The sequence below is a fragment of the Ascidia mentula genome, chromosome 8 (genome assembly GCF_947561715.1).
Source record: "Ascidia mentula chromosome 8, kaAscMent1.1, whole genome shotgun sequence".
NCBI lineage: Eukaryota > Metazoa > Chordata > Ascidiacea > Phlebobranchia > Ascidiidae > Ascidia > Ascidia mentula.
This window is the reverse complement of record NC_138573.1, coordinates 3,410,738-3,426,628: the sequence shown is the minus strand read 5'-3', so window position 1 is coordinate 3,426,628 and position 15,891 is coordinate 3,410,738. Positions and strand designations below refer to the sequence as shown.

Here is a 15,891-nt window from a genome sequence, read left to right as displayed (position 1 = left end):
ATATGTTTTCTGGGTTGTAATCTATTAGCTTTCGTTTGAGACAAAAATATTTCGCTGTAAAGCATCTTCAGTGTTTTGTTTTATGAGGCAAAACAAGGTTACTTGCTATTTCACTGGACTCACACTCAAATGTCTTGCATATCTAAAATATTTCTAAAAAAGAAATACTGCCAGAAACACAAAGTTAATCCTTGACAAAGAGAATCGAATTTAATATCAGCAACCTTTGACCAACATGCGACAAGGCGCTATGACGTAGAAAAATAGGCACGGAATGCAAAAGGCGGTACACAAAATGAAAACGAAAGTCACAGTGAAATAAGCACAATAACCGATATTCGGTAGACGTGTGGCGTTGTATCGTTCCCGATAGCAACCACATAGTTACCCAAATCGATTCCTGAAAACTAAACTGGAAACGCACGTATTTGTTTTACAATGTAGTTCGAATTTCCCCCAAGTTACGCAAAAGGCATGCACTTTAAAAGCAGCTGTTTTGGAGCGAAACGCCAAAGTAACAACAGAGCACAGTAGCGAAAACGAAAAAGTGCAGAAAAAACACCGATAGTTTTAATGATGTTGAATGGACCAAACTCCTTTCCGCAGCTTGGTTTGATTTTTTCACAGTGATAATTTGCATATAGGCGGTCACGTGATCGATTTGCAGCGTGAGAATGACGTCATAACCCGACCCTTCGGTACTGCGGAATAGTCTCAGTTGCAGACCTTGGGTGGTTCTTCGCGAGCACGGGTCGATTCGTTTACGATCGACACAAGCTTTGCTCTCGACTTTCGTTCGCGTTTCAATTCGTTGCGAAGGGCATCCAACTGCGCATGCGCACGAACCCGCGACTTTCGCTCTTCGAGAAAGTCTTCGCGATAAACCTCGGCCTAAAAATAAAATTCGAACGTAAAAAATCGGATACGACCAGAAACAAAAATCAATTTTAGTCGAACTGCGTTGTAGCGAAAGTTGAAACACGGGAAAAATCCTACCTGGTGCTTGAGAACGTCCATCTGCTCTTTAGTCTCACTCCACGTCATACCGGGTGCTCCCCCCTGGCGCTGTTGTGACGTCACGGTTTCCGCGCGTTGTTTTTGAGCGAGTTTTACGTTGAGATCTTTGACTTCACGCTTGTGGCGTTCCTGCATGAGTTGGAACTGCGTGGCCCATGTTCGGTTGGCGGCGAGAAGCTGTGTAGGAAAAACAGTATTGAGTTGATTTGATGTGTCAAACTGATGCAGCATTGCGCGAAAATTGCGCACTTTTTGGGAAGTTTGTAGTCTGGGCCTAACCTGAGACTTCGTTGTTTTTAGTTTGGCTTGATAATTAGTGCTCACGTCAAATCTATCATATCAATAAACTAAAAATTACACACTTTGTGTTTTGTTTGGGCACATTGTAAAGAAAACAGGAAGCGACGGGGAAAGATTTGTTGACGGTTAAGCAACATGAGAAACAATTTTCAATAACCCCGCACTTTATAATATCACCTAATCTCGACGGGACAATCAACGCGTAAATTTTAAGCATAAAGTAATTTCCGCCGGTCCCGGCACGGGCTAACGCAGTCGCGCGTGGCAAACAGGTGTGAATAATTAATTACCTGTAGCTTCCTGTTGAAAATTGGCCTTAATTTATTCTCCCCGTTGTGCGTCGTGATACGGACAAGACCATTAAGGTTGCGTTGCGAAGAGCCCAAGCGTCGAAACCGAATCAAATCAATTTATCCCGAAAGTGTGCTTTTTCTATAGCCTTTGACTTAACACCAAACGCAGAAGATTTTTTGTACAAATCACGATCCTGCAATGCGCCTTCACACGCAGGAAACAGACCGTTGCCAGTTGCGGGCCCTTCAAATGCCGTGACATGCAGAACGTGCTGTAGGTCACAGAACTGCGGGCGTGTAAAACCCCCACCATCAACGTCATCGGGAGGGTGCTGCGGAGGTTGCTTTAAGCCAAACGCGTATGTCGCATGTATGGTTGGTTATGCCAAAATGCGCACACTGTCGATGCGTTGCTAAACTGACCCTGATTCTGGGTTCTGCTAAAAGTGCAACTATAAATAACAACGGCTAAACTTAAGGGACAAATAAGTATTGCACCAAAAGGTCCTTTTAAAATACGTCACACAAACTATAACGTTTGCAGGAAACGTCTGCAGCGAGTAAGGATTTGGTAAACAACGTTATAAGGCATTGGATTCTTTTTAATGGTTTGCATCGCAAAATCCTATCGTCAACCTTTAACTAGTTCTCAGATTTTTCTGCCATGTCACGCGTTATAAAGGTGCCGTGTTTTAATTGCAATGCATCTCTTTCAAACCCACCTCAGCTCTTTCGTTCTCGAGGTCGAACAATCTCTCCATGAGTTTTTCCATCACCTTTTGACTGCTTCCACACGTAACACCGTAGTCGCAGGCATTGAGTGAAGACAGAGGGTCCTGTGGCGCAAAAAATCCCAGTTAAATCCTTTGCCGAACGCTCACGATTGATAGGTTTTCGAGAACAGCGGAAATGGCGCCTTAGGAAAATTTAGCAGTTTTAATTCGTCCACGTATAATCCCCTACTTGACGGGCCGGGAGTTTTGTGTTCAGTATATATTCGAATGCACGTTTTCTTTACCGTGTTAACTTGTGTCGTCTAATTAAGTATTTGCTATTCGGAATTCTGGACACAGACAACGACAAATCATTTCAGCGTTGGTATGTTGAATCAGCAATGCTCGAGGTGGTTAAGACGACATTACATCATCGCAAAGAATGTCAGCAGCTTCAAGTCGCCAGACAATTAAAAGCGAATTTTGAAACAAGTACGACAAGCAGCTGATCGTAATTAAAACGACGAGCTGTGTAGGCCATCAACATCACATTTTGTAGGCTTCAAACGCCAGTGGTAAGATCACAGAGCGAATGTAAGTGCCCCGCGACGCCTAATGACATTCACCTACGCCAGAGGCTAAGCAATGTATAGTGCGCGTATATTTACGAGTGTGTGGGAGTTTTCGGAGTCTGTTGCTCCCGCAGGCTATCGTCGGTAGTTATCTTTACGTAATTGCACGTAGGGCATCGCGACAAACCAAACGCCAAGCAAGAAATAAGTGATCAAAAGAAACGACTGATTTAGTCTTCCTTGCCTGGGCTGATGCATGATCAAAGCGTTCGTAACCAACAATACTTCTAAGGCTTAAATTGTGAATCGACTCAACCATTGTAACAGCAGAATGCTTGCCTAGGAATTTTTTTATGTGACAAGAAACATGCAACAAAGCGTGAAATTATGTCGTCCTAACGCTTAAACGTCGTGCTTGTTGGCATATGTTATTTCAGTGCAATGTCAACAATTGGACCACGGCAAAATTCCCAATGTCTTAATAACCACTTACGGTTTCGCCATTTCCCGGCCTTCTCAACACGTTTGACAACGACCGGTGACTTCCTGGAAGCGATGGTAGTGAAACCGACGTTTGAATCGTTGTGGATGTGTCCGTGTTCTTATCCAAGTCTGAGCATGATGAAGGCCTGCCTTGATTCTCCATGTTCCTTTTCGTTGAAGTTTTTTCACAAGTGGTCAAAGTTTTCGAATTAATCTTGTATACAAAAGTCGCTTTTATGTTCGCTTTAGATCTGCAAGTCAAACCACCCAAAACAGTGAGTATAGGTATAGATTTTTATGATAACCAAACAATTTTTTTAGCAAATATTTTTCGTAATATTAACAGAATATTCTCCTATTTCCACTGTCTGACTAAAGAAACTCATTGAAATACGATAAAATACCCTTTTATTTTTACTGGAAATGTTGTCTGTGCAGTGCCACAACGCATGCAGTGCTAATAGTCGCTACAAATGCAGTGCCAGCTATTGTTATTGGTCCAGCTGTACAACTCAGAATGCGAGCCCAGCAGCCCGAGCCCGATATTTATAAGCGTCAGCACGAAACTTACGTCACCTGGCCGTCCTACTACGCACCCAACGCGAGCGTGAATCCCAGACGCGACACCAGACTATGAAAAAATCCGAATTCTTCACACGGCGTGTTAAAATGGTTGTTGTTGTTACACGGCGTGTCAAAATTTAATTTTTTTTGTTGATTCAATCGGCATCGAGCATTTGATTTTATTCAGATACTGAAAACGACATGGTGGGTTGAGCACATATAATGTCAACTCGAGTGAGATGACTTTACAGGCGCTACAAATGCCAGGACAACCCAGTGACTTTAAACAAACATTCTACCTTGCTGTCTGTTTACGGGTATTCAGTTTCTTCTGTGTCTGTTGCGCAACATTTTCGGGGCGGTGTCGCCACCGGAAAGCGTATCTGCAGTTGTCGGTCGTAACGTATATCGTGGAGTTTTGACAAACTTCCCTGCGCCAATCAATCGTGCCCCCGGGAAATGGTGAAAACTAGGATTTGGGTGGAAAAAGTCCTAGCAAAAGTGTGATTTTAATGATACAATTGGACTATTTTAAACATGGCGTTTTTGTGTACACGAGTGTCATCGTACGAAAATGAGAATATTGGAAACGTAAATTTTTCGCAGGTTATTGGTTCATGAATCATCGTTTAGCGATGCGAAGGGAATTTTAAGACAGATTTAAAATTTTTGCAAACAACTATTTCCATGGCACCAGAGATTTGCTTTTGTTGTCTAAAAAACATTTTTTACTATATAGTGTTTATTCAATTTGAACAAGACTTCTCTTTTGGCATAAATCAACGTACTTTATTCTTCCGACGTTTCATCTACAGCATGACTTTATCAGGGTTAAAGTACGTTAATTTATGCCAGAAGAGCAGTCCTGTTTAAATTGTATTATGCCTGGCAAAAGTAGCGCAATACTTGTATTTTTTCAGTATGTTATCGAAAGCATTCAGCGAGTTTCACAGCAACCCAGCTGGGATTCTATATTACGTCAACGCGTTTCAGGATTGGAGTATTTCGGTATCGGGGTTAGTATATATGACTACAGGACTTTTAACGCAGTATTGTTATTAAGCAAAAATAAACGCGAAATATATTCCCCGGGTTTCCATATTTTTGCACACGGCTCTAAAAAAGTTATTTGTTTATGCACACATTGTGACATTTCCAGTTGCCGCATAAAACAGCTAATGGTAAAATGTCTGTTTCGGCAAAAAACGGAAACCAGCAGGCATCAGAGCGTGAATGGTTTTGATAAAAACTATGACGCCCAAAAGATTGGTTTCACCACTTCAAGTGGGTTTTTAGTTGCTGGCCCAGTTTACTTGTGACCTTTCGTAACCTTCTAAACCTCTAAATGACCTCGAGTAAGCTTATACATACACGTAAATGTGCTTTTAAACTTGCTAGTGGTGGTCCTCTTAAGGTCATGCTTCGGAACGCTCTGCTATACATCAACAGCCGCATTTAAGTCTCATTGATTGTAATGTTGATTTAGTTCGATCGATTGCCAGTTTTCAGGAAGTCTCAACCAGAACGAGCACTTTTTGTGTTTCGTCACAAACGTAGGTCGCGTCAACTTTAGCGCGCAATAACCGTGTCGGGGGAAATACATCTCGCCCACAGGAAAGTTCTGCAGAAGTTTTTAAAGCATTTTATTTCGCCGTATTCGTGTCCGAAACCCAAAATCCCGAAGTAATGCAAACATAAACCGCGTCATCGCCCTTCCTGGTTTTCCGGTGAATCACCAGACTCATGACGGGGAATTTCCCGCTGTCAGTTGTTACGAATCGACATTTTTTCGGCCGGCGGCGATTTGTCGATGCGGGTTTTTGAAGGCGGCGGAAACTCGAGAAGGTGAAATCATCTTATGAAAAACCTCCCCCGGAATATTTCCCATGGGAAATTTTGCCATTTGCAAACTGAAACGGATTTGAAACGAACTGAATCGTATATTGTTGTTGGTTTTTTTTCAGTAAATGTGAGACAAGGGAGTTGGAAGATGATTAAAAACACGCAGCCATTGTTATTTACAGAATGTTGCAATAGGAACGATATATTTAAGTTAACGAGATCGTGAAGAGATCATTTTGATTTCACAGAAATACAAATAACTCAACTAGTTCATACCAATTTGATCAACGCCTGCGTCACAGCCGACTTGTCTGTTGAGACTCAACCGAATGTGATGGTTATAAAATTATTTTCTCAAAAAACTTTTACATCATAAAATTAATGGAATTTTTCGGCTGTCAGTCATCGTCAGAACTTCCCGTCTGTAAATTTGCATTCACGTGTTTTTTGTCCATCACCGCTGCTGGAAACAAAGTTTGCACCTCATTTGCATAAATCTGTATGACTCGAATAATACGCAGCAGGCCTTCCCAGAATTCTCATCAAAACCTTTTCAAACCTCGACACACGGCGATTACTTCTGGGCGGTGGTTGCATTTGTCATGTTTTGTCTTTTGTCATCAACCTTTTAAACCATTTAATACATTTGCGTTCTCTAGGCTTAAGAAACCAATATACAGACTTGCTTTGGTATAGAAGAATCGGTGTTTTGTCTGGCAGTTGGTCAGGATATTTGACGAAATTAGATGCAAATATATGTAGGACAGTAAATTCCAACAAGTTGCTGATTCATCTCCCTAACGTGGGAAGCAAATTCGCTTTATATGATTGTAGGAATACATCAGCGCAACTCTAATTACCAACGTTACGTGAATTAGATTCACGAGGTAAAAGTGCAGTCTCTGGTTGGCGGTTATAGGGGGTACAATTTTATCTGTAGAGATCGAAAACACTGTAAAGGAGCAAGCATGCTCTTACAATACCGCCCATAGCTAAACGAAAACACCAAGTTTTGAATTGCGCTCATCAGTTTCGAAATCCGAAACGAGGTTTTTCAAAACGGTTTCAGGTCTAATAAATGTTGAACCAAAACGTTGGCTTTTGGAAGGAGCCCAAACTCCTCTTAACAATGCTATATTGTTTTAAGAGTGCGTACGAAACAAAGTCACCACAAACAATGGCGCGTAATGTACCCGACCATAGAACCTTAGCTCCCTGTTTTTGTTTACGAGAAATTGGGAAAAACACCGCATGATTGCGCGCACCGGTGGCCATACACCGCCACATTGCAGCGAGTTTGGGAATCCCAACCCATCTGAAATGCTCTGTGAGTCGACTTCGGCCGTTACTACGCATAAGCAGGTAGCAAAAAGCACGCGGAAACGATATTTCCTGTCTCGCATCCACCAGAATAGCGTAATAAAGTTATTGCTACAGCCGGTAGTTCCACGGCTTATGTTTCTCAGCCAGGTTTCGCTGATATACGCTTGAGTTTAGTATCTGAAGTCGGGTTAAAGAATACAGTACCACGTGCATGTCGTCATGTTAAACTGGAAATGAGCAACGTTTGGGTGAAGAAGTTGCCTGTAACACCATGGGAGTTAAACACACACAGACGCAATGAACAGATAAAAATATATTTTTACTCTAATTCCTTGTCATTGCCAATATTATGATACACTTTCCAAGATATTGTAGGCAACCGTTTTCTATTTGTTACATGCAGCATTTTATGTTATTTAACACAGTTCAATAATTCAATTGTTAAATTAAATCCAAACACAACAAGCAAAAATACAAATCAAAAAAATATTTCAATCAGTGAATTGTGCCATGGTTACCCATGGATGACGGTTGCTTCAGGTCAGTGACAAAACTTCAAAGCGATTTTAATTATTCAATGGTGTTCGGACAAAAACAACAAATACTGATGGAGCTACTTACAAACAAGCTGTATGCCACACACGAGTTTAAGAAGCACGACATGATGAAAAGCCTGAAATTTTTTCCGAATCAAAAATTTTGCATAACACTAACGATACGGTGACGGTCGAGCAAACGGCGCACATAAGGCATGTTTCGACCATGCCTGGTGTTTCCAATTGTGCAAGAAAATACCCCGCAAATGCACGCGTGAAAGCACCTCGCTTTTCCTGCAATAACTAGAAAAAGGCGTAACATATGCGGGTATAGGAGAATATCACTGTTATTGTTCGAAATGTGGTTGGAATAACTCCCAGCGATGACCTGATAGATGACCAAAAGTTCCAAACCGGTGAAAGGCTTCCGACTTTTATTAATTGCTCGCATATTCGTGCCATCACGTAGTGACTTGATCGATATTTGCCAAAACAAGTGCGTTTATTTGCCTCCATGCGTACGCAGTGTTGGAACTACGTTTTCGTGAAATGCAAAATCTTTTAAATTGTATTTTTTTCGCGACACACCGTTTACAAATCTGGAAAAAAATATTTTCTGGGTAAATACCTTAACTTAAATTTCGTTCGTAAGGTGTATGGCGAATTGAAACGTGTTTGTTTTTTGTCTTGATGCAGAGTTGTTGTTTTTCGTGAGTGATCTGCGGTTGTAAGGAACATGTCGAATGTCTTTACGAGACAATAGCCCACTTATTCGTAGTCTTGAGCTGTTTCAACAGTGGTGTGTCATGCTGCTTGTGTTCATCAAATATGCAAGGGACAATTATTTCTTCTTCATTTTGAAAGTTGTTTTTCTTTGCACTGGGAATTCCTGCGTGCATATCGGTCATGGTTTGAATATGATGGAGCCCTGGTGCTTTCCTATAACAGAAACCTTCGAGCATGCTGACCCTCGCATGCACAATCAATCACAAAGTAATTGTAAGTCATAGGAGGAACTACAGTGCCAATTATGATGCGGTTAATGCTGTTGTTGGGTGGTTTCCAAATGCACATTCGGGCAAATTCTTATATGTATCGTCTGTGGCTTAAAGGCGCGTACTTTCCATTTCAACAAGAATCCTCTAAATTTAAACCACTTTTGCAGCATGCTTTTAAGTTGGTCACTCAAAATATTTTATACCATCTTGCATTCCACAAACAGCAAAAGCGGAACTGCGTATTCCGTATTTCCTCCTTCAAACAATTACGGCAGCCCCTAATTGTGTAATTAACATTTCTAACTTGCCAGCGTTGCAGGTCTTTTCCAAACGACACGCAGGGGAAAACACCAAACACGCTCAAAGGGGTAAGTCCCTGCAGTCACGTACGTCACAGGTCTTCATAAAAATCCTAGCACAATGGAATGGCGCAAAGGACAATGGGTCGCTCTATTGTCATAAGGTAATACCGCAGATATTTTAAAATTTCCACATTTTATTAGCTTAAAAGCGTCATTGTCGCAGCATATTTCCCTGCATGTATGCAACCTAGGAATTTCCTTACGTGCCAATATACAAGTGTTGTCGTTGTTTATTCTTTGGTGATAAAAATACATGAATTTGGTGACGGTTTTAAGAGTTTATCAGGTAAGGGGCCGAAAGTGCATGTACTCACTTTAAACTTTTCGCGATTTCACCAACACAACCCTAAGTTGGCAAATCGTCCCATTACGCGCAAAGCGAACATGCCATACTGCACATACCACCCTAAATGGCGTAATATTGTTGGTCGATTGAATGACGTGTTCCTTATTGTTTGGAGGTTTGGTTTCCAAGAGGCAACCGGACATAAACCCATTAACGTTTGCAAAGTTCCTTTGTTGCGTCACAGTTTCTTATTGTAGGAAACCGGGTGATGTTGCTTCCGTATTGAATACGAAAGTGAATACACCATATGAGTTCGAACGAAACATTATTTCAAAGCAAGCAATCTTATTTTCGCAACTGATTAAAAATCTGTCAGTATTTTTTAAGGAACAATAACGCACAAATATATTCAATAATTGACTAAAAAAGGCTGGGCATTGCGGTCATTTTTAATGACTTTGTCCACAAAAAAACTCTTATGACATCACAAAAGGGGTTTGTCCCAATTTCTTGTATACAATACTGCGTTATTTTTTAGGGCGAGGAAATGTTTAAATGCCACAAGCCCGCGTATTTTCATTTTTTGAATCTGTTTATTACGTCTAATTTACATCGTGATTGGCAACATTCGGCAAGACTCAAACAGAAAGTAGTAAACTATATCGAAATTCTTGTGTAGAATAGCATGGGTTCGAACCCCGGTGCGGTAATAAATTACATCGTGAAAACGTCATTGATATTTGGGACCGCAAACAAAGTGGCCAGGGTTGCCACGACAACGAACAACGAAAATATCCACATCAGCAATTTATCTAACACGCGCGATGCGTATTGCCATTCCAGAAGGATTTTATTATTTTCGCTCTCTTGTTCCACCTTGCGGTTGAGGCGCTGGAGTCGTCGTAGAATCTCCTGCAGTGCTTTTGCGGTTTCCATCGCTTGATGAAAATAGGCGCGTGTATAAATAAATACAATTTCATCTTTAAAAATTTGTTGGTTCAATAAATAATTGTAGCTGTATATTTTTGTACCAATTCCAACGTTGTGGACTTAAATCTTACCATTTGTACAAATAGACTTGTTTCTTATTTTCTTGCATGGCACAAAATTGTTGTTAGTGTACGTGGTTGAAACGTCGGTGTCTTTGTTTCCATTCGGTGTACTACCGCCTAAGCACATTTTCTGCGTCAATTGTGTGTTGATTCGAAGTCATGTGCGAATAGAAAACCAATTTTGCGTTTGTGCAGTTTAATATTTTTCTTTCTTAAAAGAACTATGAGCTGTGACGTAAATGTGTTGTATCTTACTGAAGTACGAATCTTTACTTCGTGAGCGGTTCTGCATCACTGGTGTCGCGTGGTCCTCGGATACCTCCTTTAAATCGTCACTGAAAAAAGGGAATTTACATAAAGCGGAGTCCCAATTTAAATGTACACGCCTATTCTTATTTAAACGAAACAAAATCGTAGGCAGAAAATAAGACGGTTATCAAAACAGATGCCTACCTTGTAAATGATGAGATTTCGCTGCGTCTGAAAGCACTTGGACGAATAATGGACCGCTAAGTGAAGAATAAAATGTTTAGTTAATTTCCAGATAAAAAATGTAGATTTTGTGTAAATTTCACCTGCAATTTCGGTCTTCTTGTTGGTCTTTCGCAACCATAGAAATCTTCCTCCGTTTTCTTGTTGTTATTGTTATTGCTTGAAGTTTCCTTTGCATCTTTCCTATTGGTTCTGTTGACTAAATTAACGCAATTACTCAATTAAAGACTCAACTGAACGCGTTTTTTTATAACTGTTCATTTTCCTTGTTAAACAAAACAGGATATTCGTTGCCAAAAGCAGAAAAAGATCCAAATCTCCCGCAGAAATAAATCAGCACAAGAAAACGTACATGTGCAAAAACTAGTGCTCGGGAGATTGGGAGCTTACAGAAGAGGAACAGAAAGATAAGACATCACGCTCACTTGTTTCTACTTTTGGAACAGTTCCGTTGCATCCAAGAGAGCTCACCACCAAACTGTGCGCGACAGTGGCACGGTTCTCGTAAAACTTCTTATCCGCGATGATGAACGGATCCATGTGCATCATTTTGGGGAAAGTTTTCAAAAGCAGCTTCCTCAACTGTGCATTGCCAGGTGTAAATAAGTGTTATAAATTTGCTGCTAAAATCGACGGTTTGACTTTTAACCTACGTAACGTAGGTGTACGACGAGATATCCGATATTTCTAACATGCTGTGGCAAGAACATGTGCTATAATGCTCACCGTTGGCGACATGCGACCGTCGATCTCGGGCGACTTATAATAGAATGAGAGGACGAGGACAGTTCCACCGACGGACGCACAAACAGTGATCAAACTACAGGCGAAGTATTTGCCTGAAAAGTTACGTACGTTGTTGTGTGATGTGGCAGGTGCTGGTAAGATTGACATACGAAAAAGTTTTGTGTTTTACCAGAGGCATTCTTCTTGTGCCTCTTTGGGTTAAGAAACATTAAAGCAAGGGTTGTGTTAAATTCAATCCTAAATTCTTTGTAACAAACCAGATCGATTACCTTTATTTTTCTTTTATAGGAACAAGAATATTTTTTTCCTTTCTTACCCTTTTATTATAATATCAAGTGAACAAAAATTGCAAAACTGATTAAAAAAAACTACTTTTATACTTCTTGTAATACAACAGTATACGAACTTATCAGCGGAATTGCGTCAGAGGTTGGTGGCATGGTTTCCATTATTAGCAACATGAAAACGATTTGCGCCAGAAGAACGGTTATAGCTGAAACAAAAAAACATGTACTTATAACCGGTACAGTTATTCTCTTTCCTTAAAAAAGTCAACTTAGATGTCTGTGAAAATGCCCTGTTGTAACATGACCTACGATCTTTGCCATTAACGCTCTATTACTCATACATTGATAAATTCAATGCTGACAGGCCAGAAATTTTTGTCAATTGATTCTTGTTTTATATACACTGAGGATGCTGGTTACAAAAGCGAAATATATTTGTCTTACATACCAAGACTGACCGATTTTAGCCTGAAATAATGTTTCCTGAAAGGCCAGGTTAACATTCCAAACTACCCCGAAAATACACCGCGAGAACGGAATTCGACAATTGTGAAAGTATGGGTTATATTTACATCGCAGCCTAAAGTCCAAAGCCACCTTTACCTGCCATGTTTACTCACATAAGGTTGCCTACATTCAATACTTACCAAGGGTGACCTTTTCGGCAGCCTCGGCGGGAAGCACGAAGGTTAGCAGAGTGAGGACGGAATTGAGCACGCAGGGTAGAATAAGGTTGATGATGTAGAACATGGTTCGACGTCGTATACCCACTGAGAAGGTGATATCCACAAAATATTCGGGGCAGCATTTATATCTGAAGAGATTTGTCTGTTTAAACATGTTTTAGGATGCTTTTTTTGGGTGTGATACTCATCATCACCATTAGGCAAAAATCTAGGGATGAAACTTAGATTTAACAATTTGGGAGCTCTTCGAAGTGTCAACATGCAACAAATTGTACATTCTGTAGATTGTACCCACACGTATTTACAATGATTTCAATCTAATATATTTAGTGCATTTTAATTGATATATAGTAGTAAAATTGTAAGTTGTGAAATTGGTTTAACTTACTCATGCACGTTTCTTTTTCCGAGCAGTTTGGTTAATTTCCATTCTCCGCTTTCAATATATTCAGTTACGTCCGTTCCACCGCCTGGTTGTAATTGCAAGTCCACCTTAAACAGTAACAACAAATATAGTAAGTTTTGAGAGCCGCATGCAGATGGCCACTGTTTCGGCCTTTCCAGTCTCATCAGTGCAGCTTGGTGTGATGGCTGTGATTGTATATAGTATATGTGCAGCTCATAAAATATATTATTGGCTCCGTGCTTAAATATAGTAAGGTCTGCTTTTCCAAATGAAACAGTTGCGTTTTGATGCATAAGTTTTCATTTCAAATAAATTGTATGTTTTGGCGATGAAATAGCAGCACTTGGACCAACATGATAAACTTTCACCTGATTTCCGTTGTAAGACCACACTCCAAATTTAAGTTTGCAAACTTGTTCGTCGAAAGGAAAGTTACTCACGTCTATCTTGCATGTGGATTTAAACAAACCTCAAGAAATAAATTTGATTGTCATAATAATAAACTATTTAATTCATTTCATTAAGTTTGGTGGCAGTGGAAATGCAATGTATAAAGGTAATGCCATTTTTAACATTGTGCCTACAAAAAAAAGGGAACGGCAGTAGCAGGAACACGAATACCAATTAATATTCCCTCGTGGTTCTAAAATTTACGTTAAATTATTTTTATTTCACCTGGCGGAACATAAAGACAGTCCCCTTTATAACCGATGACAATGGATGTGTGAGTTGTAGAATCAAAATTGTTGTCCGCATTGTTGTAAAGAAGAATATCAGGCGTCCAAATACTGGTGACAATAAAAACCAACGTATCATAACGTTTTGGGTATTGTTGTTGGCTATAGTTGGTGTGATCTTTGACGATATATACGATATCCAATAAATGTTTGACGATATATCTTATTCAATAAATATTTTCACAATTTACGATATCCAATACGTGTTTTGACGATATATGAGATATCCAATAAATTTTTTGACGATATATCTTATTCCATAAATATTTTGGCGATGTGCGTTATCCAATACATGTTTTGACAATATATACGATATTCAATAAACATTTTGGCGAAGTGCGTTATCCAATATACGCCTTTAACAAGGTAAATATTCAATACTCACTATTTGTAGGGAATCCTTATCTTGCTCAGGTTTCCATACTTTGAACGATCCCATCGAAGCTGATAATCCACCCACTTCAAGTCCAGCCAAGCGTTTGACGCAATAATTTGATTCCGTTCGTCCTTGGAAGTCAACATTATGCATGTTTTAATTGGATTTTCAACAGATAACAGTTGAAAGCAACCGATTTTCGTAGACAACGTGCTATTTTTTTGGTTGTTTTTAGGCGCAGTTAATACACTCCAGGGCCGGGCCTACAGGAAATGCGGGGCCCTTTTTGGTGAAATCGGTCAAATAAGCACAGTTGTTAAACTTACATTTTTTACCTCCTGATGAAGGCTGCTGCATAACAGCCGAAACGTTGAAAAACTTCAATAAAATAAAGTTTGCCAGAAGGGCAGTATTCAGCAATAAATATGCCTGGCAGCATCAGTAACAATTTATTTAAAGCACAGAACCAGCTCTGATTCACACCCATTAAAACACTTCCAATGTCATGGTAAAGCACTTACCACGTCGACAATTTGTTGCAACGAAAATTTGACATTCACAATTAATGGGTCCGTGTGGTTGCGTACTGGACGCTCTAGGCTGGTATAATTTCTTAACAAATCGTTCATCAGTTGCTTTTCGAAAGGGTCGCAATCGCCTGTGACGAAAAAAAAACTTGTTTGTACTATTGTATCATATCAAATGTGAATTCTTCAAATCCTTTAAACTTACAGCTTTAATTTTAGGCACCCTGCAACCCAAAATGTTCAATAATTGTACGTGTCTCACCTGCAGGGATAAGAATCAGAATATGCCACCAAAACACAAATAATTTGATTTCTCCAATCATGCTGACCTTGGCGCGACGCCCGCTTCTTTCGCTACAATAACGCAGAACCATATGGAATTTTAGCCGAGTCGGGTGCACTTGTGAAGGTTCGTGACGTCATAATAGAGAAAAGCGCGCGTTTTGAAGCGATAGATCGACTTTCCTGTATATCGGTTCACGCAAAACTGAATTGCACTTTTATTACGTTGAATACTAAATTCACAATCTTTGACTTCATTACAGTTTCTAACGTTGTTGCAAATATAAACAATTGATGTTTAAATTTAATTAAACAAAAACTTGGTCTCTTCGTGGAAATGTATGTTTTTTTTTAAATAACACCAGTAAATGTTTCCTTTACCAAAACAATTTCTTATTTATTTGTGAAAGTTGTTTTGCAACAATGTCCGCCTATAATGCGTATAGTTCTATTCTTACTCCCATCTTGTCTGGTGAATTATTCAGAGATCAATTTACCGGATTAACCCCTGATGTTAGGGACTTAACACATGTCATTTTTGGGCTATAATAATAAACAGTGTGCCACGCTGCCAGAGTGGAACAAATAGATCATTAATTGCTCAACAGTAAGCACAGCTTTTTTGCGAACCTAACCGAGGGCAAGAATTTCGATAGTTCATTCGAGGTGTAATCACCACGACTGTGTCTGCCGTATTTTTATCTTAAACAGTCACAGTGTTTAAAACATGCAAGATTTCTGTTGGCACTAAATCAAATTTTTCGCCGTTACAACTGCACATTTTAGAAAATAAGTTTAAAACCAGGTTAAATTTTCAACAAACAATTCAGTTCCCGCAAAATAAGATTTTCTACTTCTTCCGTAGAGAATGACCGCTATATTTCATCAGCGCCAAGTGGATCTCAAAAAGGTGTAGGTCCAATCTGACGGTTTCCAGGCAACACGGCGAAATATAAATAATGGAATACCTTAAGTACAAGAAGTCAACCATCTGCTTTTTTGGGTCTCGG

General features: G+C 39.8%; 2 protein-coding genes across 2 annotated transcripts; both read right to left on the bottom strand.

The window, feature by feature from the left end:
- Window positions 1-188: 188 nt before the first annotated feature.
- Window positions 189-3,797, bottom strand: LOC145910626 (uncharacterized). The gene is made up of 4 exons (XM_082997815.1): window positions 3,389-3,797; window positions 2,333-2,446; window positions 997-1,194; window positions 189-891 (listed from the first exon to the last, which is right to left on the bottom strand). Exons 1-4 carry the CDS (start codon window positions 3,539-3,541, stop codon window positions 715-717), a joined length of 642 nt encoding a protein of 213 aa, XP_082853941.1. The 5' UTR covers window positions 3,542-3,797; the 3' UTR covers window positions 189-714.
- A 6,206-nt stretch (window positions 3,798-10,003) lies between these two features.
- On the bottom strand, window positions 10,004-14,922 carry LOC145910815 (acetylcholine receptor subunit alpha-type acr-16-like). The gene is made up of 15 exons (XM_082998022.1): window positions 14,862-14,922; window positions 14,594-14,757; window positions 14,082-14,203; window positions 13,635-13,747; window positions 13,328-13,428; window positions 12,942-13,045; window positions 12,515-12,681; window positions 11,987-12,073; window positions 11,560-11,672; window positions 11,259-11,415; window positions 10,917-11,032; window positions 10,795-10,850; window positions 10,597-10,676; window positions 10,351-10,458; window positions 10,004-10,227 (listed from the first exon to the last, which is right to left on the bottom strand). Exons 1-15 carry the CDS (start codon window positions 14,920-14,922, stop codon window positions 10,004-10,006), a joined length of 1,773 nt encoding a protein of 590 aa, XP_082854148.1.
- Window positions 14,923-15,891: the final 969 nt, after the last annotated feature.